The 18063-nt window shown below is 39.5% G+C and overlaps 1 protein-coding gene across 2 annotated transcripts in view; it reads left to right on the top strand.

Annotated features, from left to right (window-relative positions):
- The window catches only part of DPY19L1 (dpy-19 like C-mannosyltransferase 1), a 118133-nt gene extending 114830 nt beyond the window's left edge, over nucleotides 1–3303 (top strand). The window contains exons 22-23 of one of the 2 annotated variants that reach the window (XM_010587174.3): nucleotides 463–656; nucleotides 1985–3303. In XM_010587174.3, coding sequence (XP_010585476.1) covers nucleotides 463–619 — 157 coding nt within the window. In that variant the 3' untranslated portion in view covers nucleotides 620–656; nucleotides 1985–3303. Of the gene's footprint in view, nucleotides 1–462; nucleotides 663–1984 lie in introns of both variants that reach the window. The other variant, XM_064290134.1, reaches the window with a different exon arrangement.
- The last annotated feature ends 14760 nt before the right edge of the window (nucleotides 3304–18063 follow it).

Here is an 18063-nt window from a genome sequence, read left to right as displayed (position 1 = left end):
CAGCTTCCCTGTGAACTAAGCATACTTCCCAGTTATAATTTTAAGAATCAATATAATCCCTTACTGTGCATTGGGCACTGTGCTAGATACATTACGTGTCTTACTCCTCATAACAAAGCTCTGTCACGGGATTTCCCCATTTCACAAATGTGGAAACTGAGGCCAAATGAAGTTAACTATCCACCACCACATTGTTGGAAAGCAGCAGAGGCAGAATTGAACCCAGATCCCTTTTTCCCCAATGCCTGCATCCATGTATTTTGTAGGTCTGTGTTTTTCTCTGTAGTTACCCTTGCTGTATTTACCTTGTTCTAAAGAGGATTTATGGCATCTTAAAAAATATAAATAACTATGATGGGATTTTTTAAAACTATGTTAATCAAAGTAGGACAAATGAAATTAGGTCAGGAATAATGTTATATAATGTGCTTTGATTTTTAATCGATATATTGATGTTTCTAGGCCTGGCTGCAGCATGCCTGAAATTTGGGATGTGGAAGACCCTGCTAATGCTGGGAAGACTCCCTTATGTAACCTCTTGGTGAAGGAGTCCAAGCCTCACTTCACCACCGTATTCCAGAACAGTGTTTACAAAGTCTTAGAAGTTATAAAAGAATGACTGCTCGCTGAACTGCTGCCTACACAGAACTCCATCAGTAATGGTTCTAATTTTGCTAATAAGTCATACATTGTTTTTAATTCAAATCACAAAAACTTTTATAGATAACTGTTTTCAAATAGAAAACATTTTATTTGGTGAATTTGGATACCATTCTGATTGTTAAAAAGTATTTATGCCTTGATCAATTGGTTATTATTTCATTGCATCCCTTAAAATTTGCTATGCAAATGAGTATCTGCTTGTACAGCTTAAGTATTTGTGCTTAAGTGAGCATATATATGTGTATAAAAGAAAAAAGGCAAGGATGATAAAAGAATATGGTCCATTCTGAACTATGTAGGGGCCGATTCCACAGTTTATGGACTGTGGACACCCCTTGCTGCTGCTTCTGCCTCTTGCTGTTGTCTCTTGGATATCTTAGTGATCATTGTAAGCTTGTCAGTTGTGTCAGCCCCTGTCATCAGCTTGAGTAAGAGTAGATGGGGCCCAGATGTGGGTGTTTGTTATGTGGAATTATCTGTTTCTTTCACTTCTCTATCTCCTTTTTGTTTTCTCTTGCCCTTGTTACTGAAACATTCCCTACCCATTATTCACCCAAACTTCTGGTCTAGTGGTTTGGGCACATTCCTTTAACTATTAACTGTACACCATTAGTGCATCTTCTCTCTGTCTCCCTTCAACAGTCTTTGTCAGATAAGTGCTATTTATTCATTTAGTTACTTAACAGGTACTTACTTTTGGCTAAAAAAGTTTCAATGGCAACTGTGCATTCTTCTCATTTTTAGTATTATTCAAATTTGTGTATTTTAACACTTTTAAATCACTTTTTAATTTTTTAAAGTTTAGTTGTAATTTTAAGAAAACCAATTTTGAACACCTGCAGATATAATGCATTTAGAAACGTGTATTTGAGTAGACGTAACATACAGTGGAACAGTAGGCTGTAGTATGTACTAATTTTTCTTTTACTATTAAGTTGCAATAAAACATGACTAATTTTTCTGTCAAAAAAACTAGATGGAAAATGATAAATGAAGAATTTATATTTTACTTTTAAGTTAATGTCCAGCCTTTAATGGGACAAAAACCTAACACTATAAATTTGGTTCAGAAAACCATCATTTCAGTGTGACGAATGATCATATTCAGTCTTCCTCTTTATTTTGAAAAATTTCAAAACCTGCTTTGATTTTCTTACATGAATTTTTGTTTCTTTGAAGTTAATTTGTGTGAAGTGAGATTCTTCAGAACGGTACATTCTCATAGTTCTGAGAAACGGTTTTAAGATTGTAAATTCTAAGCAAACCGTGACTGTGGCTGACTACACATTTCATTACACAGTGTTCTCTTTATTAACCACAGGCAGACTAACCTCATTGTGGATTGACCTTGAGCCCTTCGTCCTCAGGACTGGTTTCCGGTGTCCACTCCTGGGAGCCAAAGAAGATCTGTTCTCTTTCTGCCTTCTTACCAGAGCCAGAGGACGAGCCTGGTCAGGGGGAAGCGCTAACTTTCTTACATTAGGAAGCTGAAAGACAGCTCGTCTGGCTGAGGGGTGTGTCCTTGGTGAGGAACCTCCCCTGTCCCCAGAGCCAGGTCTCCTTCCCTGGAGTCGGCTGGGGAGATGCTGCCTTTGTTCTCCAGATTCCCTGTTGCTCTTTTTCATTTGCCGGTCCACTGGTTGACTTCTTAGGCTTTTGCTGGCTTCAGAAAATAGGAAGTAGCTGGGGAGTTGTAGATTAGGAGAGAAATTTTTGAGCAGCGGTGCAGTAACCCATCAAAATGGCAAGAAGGGACTGAGGCTAAGGAGGATAGGAGGGACTGTTTCCCGCCTTCCTCCGTGTTTGTCGGCAGATGTGGTAGGGAGACCTAGGACTGTGGTCACCTTTATCAACCACTGTTTCTCACCCAAATGTGGCCGATTGAGTTCACCCAGCACTTAGATTTTTTTTTTTTATTATTATGGTTTTAAAATTATTCTCCATTTTCCCACCCTCTGATAATCCCCTTCCTAATGAGTTCACATGTCATCTATGGAAATTCTGTATTGGAAAAAACATTCAAATACTGTTATAACTGTTTCATATGTTGGGAAAGTTAGAAGTTGTCTTTTTTTTTTTTTTTGCGAAGAATCTTTTTGTAACAGTATTAATATAACTCCACCAGCAAGCTCTGATGATATTTTAGGCAACTCTGTTTCGAACTGAGGCCTCGTGGGTGAACTGCACGCTCAGCCTGGATCCTATCTAGTGGCCGCTGGTGCCGTGCTGTTGACTATAAGTAATCTTTTATGGCAACGTGGAGTAGTAGTAGGCTCGATATACCTGACAAAACAGTATTAAGCCTCAGTATTTTATGTATTTTTAGCATTTAAGAATACTTTTGCTTTAGTGTGAGGAAAGTTAGGATGGGCAAGGAGGTGATAGAAAGAGCTTTTACTGCTGTGACATTTAAAAAAACAAAGTTGGGGTAGTATTTCTATAAAAAGACAAGCCTCTGAAGAGGTATGGCAAACAAAGTGTGGTGGTAAAGCAGGCCAGAGACATTAAAGAGAGAATGAAAAGATATATTGGGAATAAGGGGTCATTGCATAGGAGGATTGTATTTTTATGGATTTTATGCCAGTTGTTTACATGTACTATATATGTTAAATAAAAAAAGATCATGAAAAATAGAGAAAATGTTTTTCTTGATTATTTTCATCCCCATCTTGACTGCGTGCACGTGTTCAACCTCATTCTACGGTCAGACGATATGAACTGGCTTGTGGCTGGTTGCAGTCCTGAAAAATGGGGGAAAATTATAACAGAGGGGTCCATGAAGCTACTTGGGCCTCTTTCTTTGGTGATGGTGTACTTTTGAGATTGCCTCTACTTTTCTTATATTTATAACAGTGCTACTTACATTACTTTTATTTCCTTCAAGAGACACAATAATTCATTAAAATCATATTTTGGGGGATAATTACAGAGTTGCTGAAAAAAAGTTTTTCCTCATACATTAAGCCACAGATTTGATGTCATAACATTTTCTAAATTATAGCTTCATGGTTTTAATACAAACATCAACTTATTATTTTGGCTACTTGGAAGAAAGCTTAGCTTGGTTCATCCCTGTGTAATTAATTTCTTAACACAGTGATGCCTTGATTCTCTGACATCATCGGGAAGTTCTGTGTTCTAACTCCTGTAAACCCCTTGCCGTTGAGTTCGACTCATAGTGACCCTATAGGACAAAGTAGGACTGCCACATAGGGTTTCCAAGGAGTGCCTGGTAGATTTGAATTGCCGACCTTTTGGTTAGCAGCCATAGCTCTTAACCACTACACCACCAGGTTTTCTGTGTTCTAACTCAATGGTTCTCAAATTTAGTGTGCATTGGAATTACCTGTATGGCTTGTTAAAATGCAGGTTGCTGGGCCCACCCCCATTATTTCTCATTCGATGGGGCTTAGGTGGGGCCTGCGAATTTGCATTTCTAACCATTTCTCAGGTGATGACCATGCTGTTAGTTGAGACCACACTCTGGAACTGCTGCTCTAATAGGTGAGAAAAGACAAGGCCCCACTTCTGCCAGCAGTTATCCCACCAGGAAGAACGCAGGTTAGACGGGCCTTACATATAAATTGGGAACTGAATTTATCCAGCTCTTTCTGTTACCAGTAGCAGGTCCTACTAGGTATAGCTTCTCATCAATAAAGACACACGGAGGTGAGGAGGGAGGAGAAACGTTCATTGCAATCTTGTGGGCAAGGAGCAAGGAGGTATATACCTCAAATCAAGCTCATGGAACAAAGGGAGACAGAACCTTTTATACTGTCCTTCACAAGGAAGTACAGACATCATGGGCTACATAGGTTATCATGGCGTACAGGGGCAGTAAGACAAATTGCATTTTTTTCCCTTAGAAAATGGCAGATAAGTCCCACCTTGGGCAGCGATCTTAATGTTCAGCTAGGCCTTAATGAGGCTTAGGTTACTTAGAACACTTTCAGAGTAGTAAACTGGGTTTGACTGGCTTAAGGCAGAAGCTGAGGCACACATAACACTCAGGGAGGAAAATGGACAGGAAGGAGCAGGTTTTGCTTGATAACGGCTGAGCAGCTGCTGGTTGTGCTTGCTGTCTTGGAGACATGGTTTCAACTAAACTTGCAAGGAGCAAACAATGGATAAGGCAGTTTTCCACAGCTCACTGATAGGGCTTATTCACTTATGTTTGGGTCATTTGAATATTCTGAAGCTGTAAACTGAATTTGGGTTGGGCCTGTTTCTTTTCTGTTTAGAGTTGGAAAAGAAATGAAAGTTCTTTGAAATTGAACTTCCCCTTGTAAAATTACTTTGTCTAGAAGAAAATGGATAAATTCAGTGATGTGTGGATTTAAAAAATTCATTTTCCACTTGATTACTTTTGTTTTGACCCCAGAAATCCTCAATCTTCTATGTCTATTAGAAGGCACTGAGGGTTAGCACTGGGTCACAGATCACCTGTCTCTCTTCTGCCTTCTCTTTCTCCTTCCCCCAACTAGAAGTTTCTAAATTAGTAAAATTGTTTCCAATGTAGGAAAAGAGGAACTACTTCAAACTTCATTACATTCCTTAATGGGCCTTCATTTCCCAGGACTGTGTCAGTACAAATACATTTTACATTCAAAGGTGAAGAGGGCATTAAGGCATAGGAAGATGTTGGAAACTTGTTTTTTTTTGTATTTCTTCCCATGAGAGAAATTTTAACAAATTCTGAGTGAAAGTCATAGTTGAAGACTTTTTCTGTTAAGATTTTAAGCCATTGTAGTGTAATTAAGAGGTAAAATTTTTCTTTTTTTGCAAAGAGAATAGGGCAGTATTGAAATTGGCTCTGCTTTTTTTTTTTTTCAAAGCAGTGTTTTCTGTACTCAATTATTTCTAACCCCAAACTCTTAATAGTGTTGTCAAAATGACTTTTGCATAAATGGTAGTGATAGTCAGTGTTCTGTTTACGCAGGCATGTTCATTTCAATACAGCATAATAGCTTCCCATTGATTTTTTACTTACCTGGTTTTTTTTTTTTTTTGCTGTATGCAAACGTAATACTTTGAAAGAGTTGAATATAGCAAAAAGAAGCTCATTCAGTTGTTATGCTGATTGCTTCAAAAGCTTTATCCTTCCTACTTCTAAAAAGTAGAAAGAGTTGAAATGAGAAATGACCCTTTCTAAACAGATTTGGCATCAGGCCATGGAAACTGATTTAAAAAAAAAACAGATGCCTGAGGGCAACTTTTCAGCTCAGCTGTCTTGTCAGGCTCTGTAGTTCTGACCCCTCGGTGATGGGGACCTGCTCTTTGGCCAGGCCCCTCAGGTCTGGTATCTCCTTATGGCCCCATTGCAGTTGAGAGAAGAGGCCTCCCTCTTGACTTGGAAAACCCTCGTCCCAGAAGTGCAATTTAATCATTTTTCTAGCACTTTAAGATCTTAGTGAATTTGGCTTTTCTTACCGGGGACCCCTAGGGCAGTCATTCTCAAATATGTGCTCGTTGGAATTACTTAGGGAGCTTCAAAAAATGCAGAAGGCTGTCTCTGATCGCCAGCGATTGGGATTGAGTCAATCTGGGATGTGGCCCAAGAGCTGGGATTTTTTAAAAACTACAGACCCGTAGCCAAAGCCATTGCATCGAGTTGATTCCGACTCATAGTGACCTTATAGGACAGAGTAGAATTGCCCCATAGAGTTTCCAAGGAGTGGCTGGTGGATTTGAACTGCCAACCTTTTGGTTAGCAGCCGGAGCTCCTAACCATTGCGTCGCCAGGACTCCTTAAAAATCCCTGGTGATTCTACTTCTTTCAGGCTAACATTTTAAAACCTGCCCTCCCTGCTCCAACGCAGATATCCTTTCTAAGCCTTTGCCCAGTCAAAGTAGGAATGTCCAGTGAGTTTCTTGTACATGCTCCTTTTTATTATTAATACTTGACTATGAATTTCTACATTGTTTCCATTAATCACAGAACCTGGTGTTGTGTAGACTCTAAGGAAAGAATTCTGTGTTCAGTTATCGATATCTGCCATGAGAGGAAAGAGAGTGGCAACACAGGTGTCATATATTTTTGAAACCTGGTTAGAGTGTCAGTGAAAAATAGATCAGCTATAGGAACAAAAAGGAAGGACGAAAGGAAAAAAAGAATATGAAAATCACTTTGACAATTTAATATTAATGTGGAGAAGAATTAGGTTTCCTCTCTGCATATGCTGTTTTCTTTTCCCTGGAATATGCTTTTCTTGATCAGTATATACTTCAAGATCCAGCTCGAGTGTCACCTCCTTTGGTGAAGCCTTCCAGGACCGCCTAACCCACTGTTCGTGTAGCCGTAGCCCGTACGTTGTACACATTTATTAACACGACTTCTTCTATTGTGTCTTTACTAACAGGTTATATGTCTGATTTCACTCTGAATTCACTCTGCCTAGCACAGTTTCTGGCAAGTGGTAATGTGAATGATTTTTGAAATAAAATATACCCTATATGACAATACAATATATGTCAGATGAGACTAAAAAATGTTTTTAGAAGATATGCAGCTTTATGTATTCCGGCTCTGGAGCAGAAATCATAAGGAAATATAGGGCATCTTCAGGTGAGATTAATATCACAGAAAGGAGATGTTACATAATTAATATTGTTATAATAGAGACAACTAAATTGGAGCCTTGGATCCATGCTGTAAAACTTTATGAAAGAGGTCATGTTTCTTAATTCTGAGAATTAGTTTTCTTATCTTTCAAAAGGGTATGCCTTGTAGGGTGGTAATTAGAAGCAGGAGAAATAGACAAAACCACCTCACAGTGGGGAGTTTTAACATACCTTTCTCAGAAGTTGATATAATAACTAGGTAACAACAAAAAAATTAGGCCAAAAAATTCAGTAAGGCTATTCAGGATTTAGATAATAAGAAGAGCAGTCTTAATGGCCATATATAGAGCACTGCACTCAACAAACACAGACTGCTCATTCTTCTCAAGCATATGGGACATTTATGAGAATTGACAATAGAACATGAACTCTATGAAGACATGGATATTTGATGTTTTTTTCACTGTTGTAACTCAAGTACTGAGAAAAGTACCTGGCACATGTAGATGCTCAATCTTTGTTGAATGAAACAATTGATCTTATGTAGGGCCAATTCTCAGTTATCATAAAAAAAAAAAAGAAAATGAAAGCACTTAAGTTAGAAATCAATAAAGAATTTTAAATAGTGAGTCACAGAAGAATTCATAATGAGAATTAGAAAAAAAAATAGAACAGTGCTGTTAAATAGCTCGTGGAATGTCATTAGAGCAGTGCTAAAGATATCTTTAGCCTAAAATGCATATATTAGGTTAAAAATCAGTGAATGCAAGGAACAGCCGATGAACCATCTCCCCTCCAATGTTGAAGGAAAGAATGAGAAGATATTGATGAACTAGGCATCAAATATACATTAAAATAAATCAAAGCCAGAAGATGATTTCAAACCATATATGATCAAGAGAAAAGAAGGCATAAAAATTAGGAATAGCAAATTACAAAAGCTGTAGCGAGGAAACAGGTAACGAGAACATTATGAATAACTTTTTCAATAAATTTGCACACTAGATGAAATGGCTAAATTCCTAGAAAAATACAACTGAACAGAGCTGATCCAAGAAGAAATAGAAATTGGGAACTGTCTTATCTCCAGGAAATAATTTGAATTAATAATTTTAAAAGAAAAAAACTGCCCTCAAAGAAAACAACAGATCCAGACAGTTTTATAAGCTTGTTCTACTAAACTTTCAAGATACTGATTATTTTAATCTTTAAGGGAACTCAGTTATTTTTTGTGCTACTGCAACAAACACTTAAGACCAGAGCAGGGTCAGTAAAGGAGAATTGGAAGCCTGTTAACACTTGTGAGCAAAGATGCAAACAAGTACAAGGAATAACTTGAACATAAGATGTAAAAGTATCAATTCTATTAAAACTGACTATAGTTTTAATCAAAATGCTGATAGGAATTTTTATGGAACCTGACAAGCTGAATCTAACATTTTTATAGGTGAAGAATAATCAAGACAAGTCTGAAGAAAAACATGAGATAGGACCATTTTTCCTACCAGATAGCAAGATTTCTTGCAACAGCTTAGAGTTATTGGTACAGGTGTATACAAACGGACTAACAGAACAAAATAGGTAGCTCAGAAATAAAGACGTGCATATGTTTAATAAATGAGGCTGTGACAATTGGTTATCCATATAGAAAATAATGAAATTGAGTCCCTATCTCATACACAAAAATCAAATTCCAGATGGGTTAAAGACCTAAACCCTAGAAACAATACTGGAAAAGTTAGAAGAAAATGAAGGATAATAACTTTAAAAAAAATCTTTTATTGTGTTTTTGGTGAAAGTTTATGTTACCATTTAACAATTGCTACGTGAATTGTTTAGTGACATTGGTTACATTTTTCAGTGTCAACATTCTCATTATTTGTGTTCTGATTGTTTTGTTTCCATTAATCTAGCTTTTCTGTCCCTCCCTTACCTTCTTGTCTTTGCTTTAGGGTAAATGTTGACCGTTGACCATTTGGTTTCATACAGTTTTTGTTTTTTAAGAGCACAGTAGTCACAGGTGGTATTGTTTATTTTATGAGCTAATCTATTATTTAACTCGAAGGTGACCTGTGGGAGTGGTTTCAGTTTCAGGTTTAAAGGCTATCTCAGGACGACAATCTCGAGGGTCCCTCTGGTCTCTACCGGCCCAGTAAGTCTGGCCTTTTTAAGAATTTTAGTTTTGTTCTACATTTTTCTCCCATTCTGTTCAGGACCATCTATTGTGTCCCTGGTTAGAAAGATTAGCAGTGGTAGCTGGGCACCATCTAGTTCTTCTGGTCTCCGAATAGATGGGCCTGTGGTCTGTATGGGCTAGGATAATGTCCTTATATCCTGAAGATAGAGAAGGATTTTCTAAAACCCAAAGTAAGTGTAAAGGAAAAAAGGAGTGATAAATTTACTATGTATGTTGTGGTTAATAACTTCTGTTTACTAACACATCATATTTGCAACCCATGTACCTGACAAAAAGAAGTCCTTGATGGCTCAGTGGTTAAATACTTGGCTGTTAACCAAAAGGTTGGTGGTTTGAACCCACCAACCACTCCATGGGAAAAATGATGTGGCAGTCTGCTTCTGTAAAAATTTATAGCCTTGGAAACCCTATGGGGCAGTTCTACTCTGTCTTATAGGGTTACTATGAGCCAAAATTAACTTGATGGCACACAACAACAACAAACCTGACAAAAGATTAGTATCCAGAATAAAGAACTCCTACAAATCAATAAGAAAAAGGCAAAGAACCTGTTATAAAAATTTGCCAAGTAACGTGGATATTTCAGAGAAAGAGATGCAAGTATAAAAAAAGCCCAACCTTATTCACAATCAAGAAAGTGCAAAATAAAACTGTAATGATACCACTTATTACTCACAACGTTTGTAAAAAAAAGTACTGGGGAACATGTGAGACATCCGAAACTCCCCTTCACTCCCGCTGGAGGGTACCCGTTATAGAAATAAACAGCGTTACCTAATAAATTTGAGAATAACATACTCTGACCCAGCATCTCCGCTCAATATGTAACCCAGGAAAGTTCCTACACATGTGCAGACGTGTAGAAGTTGTTCACTGCAGCGTTGTTCATAACAGCAGCAGACCAGGAAACCACTCGCAGGTGTGTCTGGGGGAGGTAGTAGAATAGATAAATACGTTGAGATCATCCAATGGGATTCTACTGAATATGTAAAGCTGTAAACCAGCTGTGGGCCATAACATGGATGACGCTCTAGAAAATACTGTTCAGCACAAATACTTTCGGAAGAATATACATGATGCTATATCATCTATGTCAGTACTGTTGTTAGCTGCTGTCAGGTTGGTTCCAACTCCATGTGTGCAGAGTAGAACTGCTCCGAAGCAGATGTCGGGCCTGTCTTCTGAGGTGCCTCTGGGTGGGTTGAACCACCAACTTTTCAGCTAGTAGTCAAGTGCTTAACCGTTCAAAAGCATGCAAAGTGAAACAATATATTTTAAAGGGATGAATCACAATAACATGAAGAAAAGTTAGTGAATGATACACGCTAAGATCAGTGATTCTTAGAGGACGGGGTTGGGGAGGCGCACACAGGGATCTTCAAAGTTGAAGGGTATGCTCTTACTGGAAATTGAATGATGGGTTCCTGGATTCGATTTTATTGATATCATTTAGATGACCCATATTTTATAAATATTCTTCAGCATCTATTCAATATTGAAAAGACAAACAAATGAACACTCTCCTAATGCATGTGAAAATGACAAGCCACAAGAAGCGTGGCAGAAATTTGAAAGGAGGAGATCCTTAATTTCTCCTGTAAGCATAATTTTAAATAATATTTCCCTAGGTCCTTGGCATTGTCCCTTCAGTGTGAAGGGACTAACTGAATGAAGGGAACAGATGTCCTGTTTAAAAGGCCAGCAGTAACCATGGAGGATAATAAAACCACAGACTGTTAGAAGAAAGGCTTGCAGACAAGGTTGAAGCCAACATCTCCTTTATACAGATGAAGAAACTGAGGATATGGGAGGGGAGATGAATTGCTCAAGCTCATACTGGCATTTAGTAATAAATTTGACATTAGAAGGTTGGTCCCTGGCTCCTAGCTCAAGACATTCTGTCCACCATGGTATGGCAGTAAGAATCAGGGGCTTTGGAATCTAGGCTCTGATACCTAGCTATATGTGGGTATGTTCTCAAACTCTCAATTTCCTCCTGGGTAAAATGGGGCTCTGAGGCATTCATTGGTGGGTCAGTGGTAGAATTCTCACCTTTCATGCAGGATATCGGATTGGATTTCCGGTCAATGTACCTCGTGTGCAACCACCACATGTCTCTCAGTGGTGGCTTTCCTGTTGTTATGATGCTGAACAGGTTTCAGTGGAGCTTCCAGGTTAAGATGGACTAGGAAGAAAATCCTAGCCATCTACTTCTGAAAATCAGCCGGTAAAAACCCTGTGGATTGCAATGGTTCGATCTCCAACCATGCGGATGGCACAGGACTGGGCAGCATTTTGTTCCATGGTGCAGCATGGGGTCATAATGAGTCAAGGACCAGCTTCACAGCAGCTAACAACAACAAAATGGGGATAATAAATAATTCCAGTTTCATATGGCTGTTAGGAGGATTGCATGAGGTATGTGAAAGTTTTATACCCATTGCCTTCCAGTCAATTCCAACTCATAGTGACCCTATAGGAAACAGTAGTACTAGCCCATAAGGGTTTCCAGGGCTGCAAACCTTTACAGAAGCAGATTGCCACATCTTTCTCCCGTGGAGTGGCTGGTAGGCTAGAACCGTCGACCTTCTGGTTAGCAGCTGAGCCCTTAACCTCTGTGCTACCAGGGTTCCTTGAAAGTTTTATAGTCAGAGTTTAATCAATGCTAGTTCCTTCATTTCCATGCTGTCCATGATGGTGCAGAGGAGGAGGCTGATACGGTATGTACATCCTCGGCCAGCACGCAGGCAGGCAGGCAGGTAGGCGACAGGTGGCACACTCACAGGAGAGAGAAGTCCTGGCCTTCTCTGGGTGTGCTTGCACAGAAAAGGGCACATTGGGTATTTCTAGCTAAGTGCTTATGTCTGTTGTTTTTTGTTTTTGCTGCTCGTACTGAATTTATTTCTAGTTCCAGATGACTAGGCATTCGTTTTGCATTTGTGCAAATAATCATTGCAGTTCCTTGTTTACTCCACACACAGTGCTTTTGTTATCACCACGAGCTCCCTGGGGGGACCAAAAGAATCAAACCGAACAAAGATTTCAACCCAGAATCAATTTCCTGGAACGGGAAGGCTTTATCACTCATGGTCTATGTGCAAAGCATTTTCATTTTTTTGGAGGAACGACTGACTCCTTTTAGATTTCTCCCTTCACCCAGCCTCCCATTGCCTGCTATTTTCCCCTGGCTTTGGGATCTTGCCCTGGGTTGAAAAGAACTGGCAAGGCAATCCTACCCTTGGGGGCACTATGCAATGCTATCTCTCTATTCCTACTCAGAACCTTGTTTTTTGGCTCAAAGAAGAGGCAGGGGAGGCTGAGACGTTGTGGTATTCACATGGGGCCATTGGGAGGTTGGCTGCAAGATGCCAAGCAGATTGTGATCCAGTAATATGGCTCCCACTGCCCATCAAAAACCCATTGAGCATGCAGCCCCATTTCTTTAAATTCTCCAAACACTTCCAGTATAAGGATGCAGCATACCACAGACTTCGCTGAAGTTTGAAGTGAAGATAGGAGCTTTATCGTGGTACTGCTGTTGAGCCGCCATTTCTACTATGGAGAATTTTTCACTGGCTGAGCGTCCCTCCTCAGTCCCTGACCCTGCCCTGTTGCTGGGCACTGTACCTTGGCTGGCTCACTCTCATTCTTTCTCTGGTCCACAACCTCCCCATTTCCAGCCACTAGGGAGCCGGCTCTGGTCAAATACTGAAGTAAAGTAATTTACCCTTATTTCATTATGCAAAGCAATTTATCTCTTCTTTGTCTAAATGTCTCCTCATCTAGGTTGTCCATGCCCAGGGGGCTTCATGCTTATAATCAAAAACGTCCGTTAGCTTGTTTTTTTCCCAACCAGAGGATCAGAACTCTTTTTAAGATGATTCTCTGATCATCAATGTTAAATTCTAGGCAGCTTTAAGAAATAACATCTTCCGCTCCTTTTCTTAATCACAGTGCTGGGCACAGATGAGCAAATCATTATTAATCCTGAAAACATCTGAGGTTTTCCTCCCAGGTGCCTCCCCACCCCTCTAGCAATCATTTCTTACTGTTCCTCTTTGCTTTTCACTGAGAATAAGAATAATTCAACCAAACACATGGAGATTAAAAACTCTTTTTTAGGGAGTGGGAGTGGGGGTGGGGGTGGGTGAATCCTGTCAAAATAGTCTGGGCTCCACATCTGCTCCCTTCGTTCAGCTTCTGTGTCAAGTGGGGCTGGCTGGGTGAGATGGGCTGGGGGCTCTGCTCAGCAAGCAGCGTGGGTGGGAGAGGGTCTGTCACTCCAGGCAAAGCCAAAGGCTGTCTTCTGAGCTGAACAGGGAAATGACTAAGTGATAACAGAGAAATAGCTGCCAACTCCAAGCAGGATTGCCCTTCTCTGAGCATACACAGCGCTGTCTTCTCAGAAGGCATTTCCCCAGTGAGCTCGCTCTCTGTGCTGAGGCTCATGACCCGAAGATTTGATTCCTGTCCAAATGCCCAGGCGTTCACTAACTCATGGAGTTGTAGAGCTTTATACTGGGAAAAAAAGTTCCGAATGGAAGGCCAAGTTGTGTCTGTGAGATTTATCTTGGAAGGATATGACATTCTTAGTGGAAATTCCAGGAATTTCAAGTTTTCTGGGTAAATTCTGAGGAAGGACAATGAGCTTACTCCAGGAGGCTTAAATATTAGACTCTGCTCTGACACTAACATCCTGTGTGATCCTAGGCAAATTACTTTCCTCCTCTGGACTTTTGTTTTCTCATCTGTAAAGCGAGGGAATTGAATGGATCAATAGTTTCCATATTGTGTTCCGAAGATCTTGCAGTCAATACGTTGGGGAAATGTTGGGATAAATGACTTAAAACAGAATACTTTAGTGATGACCTTCTCAGAATATTTAATATTCACTGTGACTTTGCAGGACAGGGATAATGTTGAAGTTTCCCTAACCACTCAAAAATCTTCTAGTGAGGCAGAGGTTGTTCAAGCTCCTTATGGCTTTATTGGCAATAATAATGCTGACTTAGGACATTTAGTTCCACGGCTCAAGAAGTGAGAAGTGGGGTGTGCAAAGAATAGCAGCACAAGTACTAAAGATACAGGAAGTGAGACCTATGAGAATAAAATCAATAGAAACGGGAATGTTAAATTGGGAGGAGAAATAAGTAAAGACAATTTGATTGATCTTCAACTATATAAAGGGCTTCAATGAAGAGTTGAAAGTCATGGAAGACAAGATGACTTAAAATTTAAATAAGAAAAAATACTGTGTATTTGCTCATGTCATTACTGTTTCCGGTCTCTTTATTCCTTTGTGTAAATCTAGATTTCTAGATCATTTTCAATTCTCTCTGACTTCCTTTAACATTTCTTGTAGTCCAATTTTTTTTCCAGTTTTTGTACATCTGAAAATGTCTTCATTTTGCCATCGTTTTGAAAGATATTTTTGCTGGGTATATAATTCTAGGTTGACAATTTTTTTTTCTTTTAGTACTTTAATGATTTTGCTTCACTGTCTTCTGCTTTCCCTGTTCCCAAGAAATCTGCTGTCATCCTTATCTTTGTTCCTCTGTATGTGATGTGTCTTTATTCTCTTGTTACTTTTAAGATCTTCCCCATTGTCATTGGCTTTCAGCAATTGTGATATGCCTTGGTGTGGTTTTCTTCACGTTTCTTATACTTGGGTTTCATTGAGTTTCTTTTATCTGCAGGTTTATAGTTTTCATCAAATTTAGAAAAAATTCAGTCATTATTTATTTAAATATATTTTCTGTTCACATCCCCAACCTTGTTTCTTTTGAGGTCACTAATTACATGTTTATTAGGCAGCTTGTAATAGTAATTGTCCTGCAGTTCTCCAATGCTCTTTTCTTTCTTTATTTTGGTGGGGGATTCTTTTCTCTCTCTCTCTGTTTCATTTTGCTCAGTGTCTATGTCTTAGGCTGGGTTCTCTAGAGAAGCAAAACCAGTAAAGCATATAAATATATGTAGAGAGATTTATATCAAGGAAATAGCTCACATGATTGTAGGGGTTGGAATGTCCCACCCAAGTCCTTGGGTCAGGATAGAGGCCTTTCCCAATTCACAGAGCTGCAGAGCTGGTGAACGCAAGATGAGCAGGTTGGAGAGCAGGGCTCCCTCCCGCTCACAGACTGTGATGGTCAAGGAATCCCCAAAGTCAGCAGGCAAATCCGCAAAGTTTCTCCTGAGTCACTTAGCTGCAGGGGTGTGGTGAACCCAAGATAGGCAGGTCAGGGAACAGGAGTCATGCTCACAGGCCATGAAGATCAACAAATCCCAAGATGGACAGGTAAGTTGCTAGCTCTAGTCACAAGAACCGGAGGTCAGACAAGAGACAGCTGTTGGATCCAGAACAAGGCAACAACCTTTGCAATGTTAGCAGGAAGGAAGTAGGTGGTGAAAGGTAGAGAGATGAAGGTTGAGGGGGCAAGAGGCAGTGAGCTGCCACAGGCCCCACCCCTGCCAGTACCACTCAGCGGATTCCATCATGGGGGTGATCACATATCAAATTTCAACAGGAAAGTGATCACGACATTATACAACTGCCAAAACACTGAGAATCATGGCCCAGCCAAGTTGACACACAATCTTAACCATCACAGTCTTTGCTATGCCTTCAGGTTCACTAATCTTTTCCTCTGAAATGTCCAATCTGGTATAAATGCCACCTAGAGTATTTTTCACCTTGGACATTATAGTTTTTATTCCTTAAGTTCCGTTTAAGTCTTTTTAACATCTTTCATGTCTCTAACTTTTGAATATATGGAATACAGTTATAATATATGTTTTGAAGTCTTTCTCTGATTGTTCTGCCATCTGTGTCAGTTCTAGGTAGGTTTCTATTGATTGATTATTCGTCTCATTATTGGTCATGTTTTCCTACTTCTTCGCACAATGGATTATCTTTGATTGTATGCCAGACATTGTAAATTTTTACCCTGCTTGGTGTTATTTTTGCATTTCTATAAATATACTTACATTTTATTACAAGATACAGTTAAGTTACTTTGAAATGCTTTGATCCGTTTGGATCTTGCTTTTATGATTTTTGTTTAAGTGAGTCTAGATCCCTAGTGGAGCCCTAGTGGTGCAGTGGCTAATTGTTCAGCTGCTATTCAAAAGGTCAGCAATTCAAATTCACTATTCACTCCTTGGAAACCCCATGGGGCAGTTCTACTCTGTCCTATAGGGTTGCTATGAGTCGGAATCAACGGGTTTGTTTTTTTTTTTTGGTTTAGAGCACTATGCAATCAAGGGCTGTTTATTCCCTATTACTGAGGCATGACTTTCCTGAGTACTCTACCCAATGTGCCGTGAATTATGTATTTTTCTAGTCTGGCTGGCAGAAACAGGCACTATTCACAGTCCTGTGTGAGCAATGGGCACTGTTCTCTAATATTTTCAGATGTTTTTTCTCCAGCCTTGGGTAGTTTCCTTACACACATATGCTGATCAGTGCTCTGCTGCATACTCGAAAAGGAACTCTGCAAATTTCTTTCTGTGTATTTCTCTTCTCCTTGATACTGTTTCCAGAAAACTCTAGCTGTTTTTTCCTTCCCAGACTTTCATCTATATTTCCGCAGTTCAGAGTTGTTCTACCTGGGATCCCCCTTCTTATGCTGGGATCTGTGAACCCTCTCAAGGCAGTAATGTGGGGCAATTGTTGGGCTTGCATAATTTGCTTTCCATCTTACTGATCACTGTCCTTGGTTGCCTGATATTTAGTGACTTGAAAACCTTCAGTTTATACATTTTGTCTGTTTTTCTTCCCCCCCTGGTTATTTCAGGTAGGAAAGTAAATCCAGAGCCTATAACTTTATCTCAGGTGGCAGCAGAAGTCTTTAACTTAAAGTTATAGCAGAAAGTTCAAGCTAAAGAATGATTTCTTTACTATCACTATTAAAAAAAAAAAAAAAAAAACCCATTGCCATTGAGTCAATTGCAACTCATAGCGACCCTACAGGACAGAGTAGAGTTTCTAAGGAGTGCCTGGTTGATTGGAACTGCCAACATTTTGGTTAGCAGCCGTAGCTCTTAATCACTACACTACCGAGGTTTCCACCATCACTACTAACCACTGCCGTCAAGTCGATTCCAACTCATACTAGGAAAACAAAAATCATTGAAATGGAAGGACCAAGGATATCATGGAGTCCTCATTATTGGCAACCTCAACAAAAGGGAAAGATGGCATTAGGAAAGGATACTTATTTAGTAAAATTTCCTTCCTATGCAAATGATAGAAAATAAATTCAAACTTTGAGCAAAAAGCATAATTTATTGGCCTAATACTTCTTCGGGAAGTTCAAGGGGTTGGATCATCTGTCATTCAGGGTTTGAATGACAGTCCCAAACCCACATCTTCCCTTGACTTGAGGGCCAAGAAAAAGAGAATAATACTCTCCACCAGCAGAAGTGATCTGATTGGCCTTGTTTGAGTCATGTGACCATTTCCGGCTCAACTATAGTTTCTAGGGGAATAAATTGTTACTGTGTTTGTTTAGTTTGGATCTTGTTCTTTAGCCTCTCCTCCCCACGGCCCTCCATGACTGACAGTTTTACTAGATTCACACACAGTGAAAAAGGAACACTGGGCAGTTAAAAATTTACCTTTGAAACAAGAGGGTGCTATACCA

The sequence above is a fragment of the Loxodonta africana genome, chromosome 8, assembly GCF_030014295.1.
Source record: "Loxodonta africana isolate mLoxAfr1 chromosome 8, mLoxAfr1.hap2, whole genome shotgun sequence".
NCBI classification, from domain to species: Eukaryota; Metazoa; Chordata; class Mammalia; order Proboscidea; family Elephantidae; genus Loxodonta; species Loxodonta africana.
Note: the sequence above shows the minus strand (reverse complement) of the source record. Positions and strands in the feature narration are given on the sequence as shown.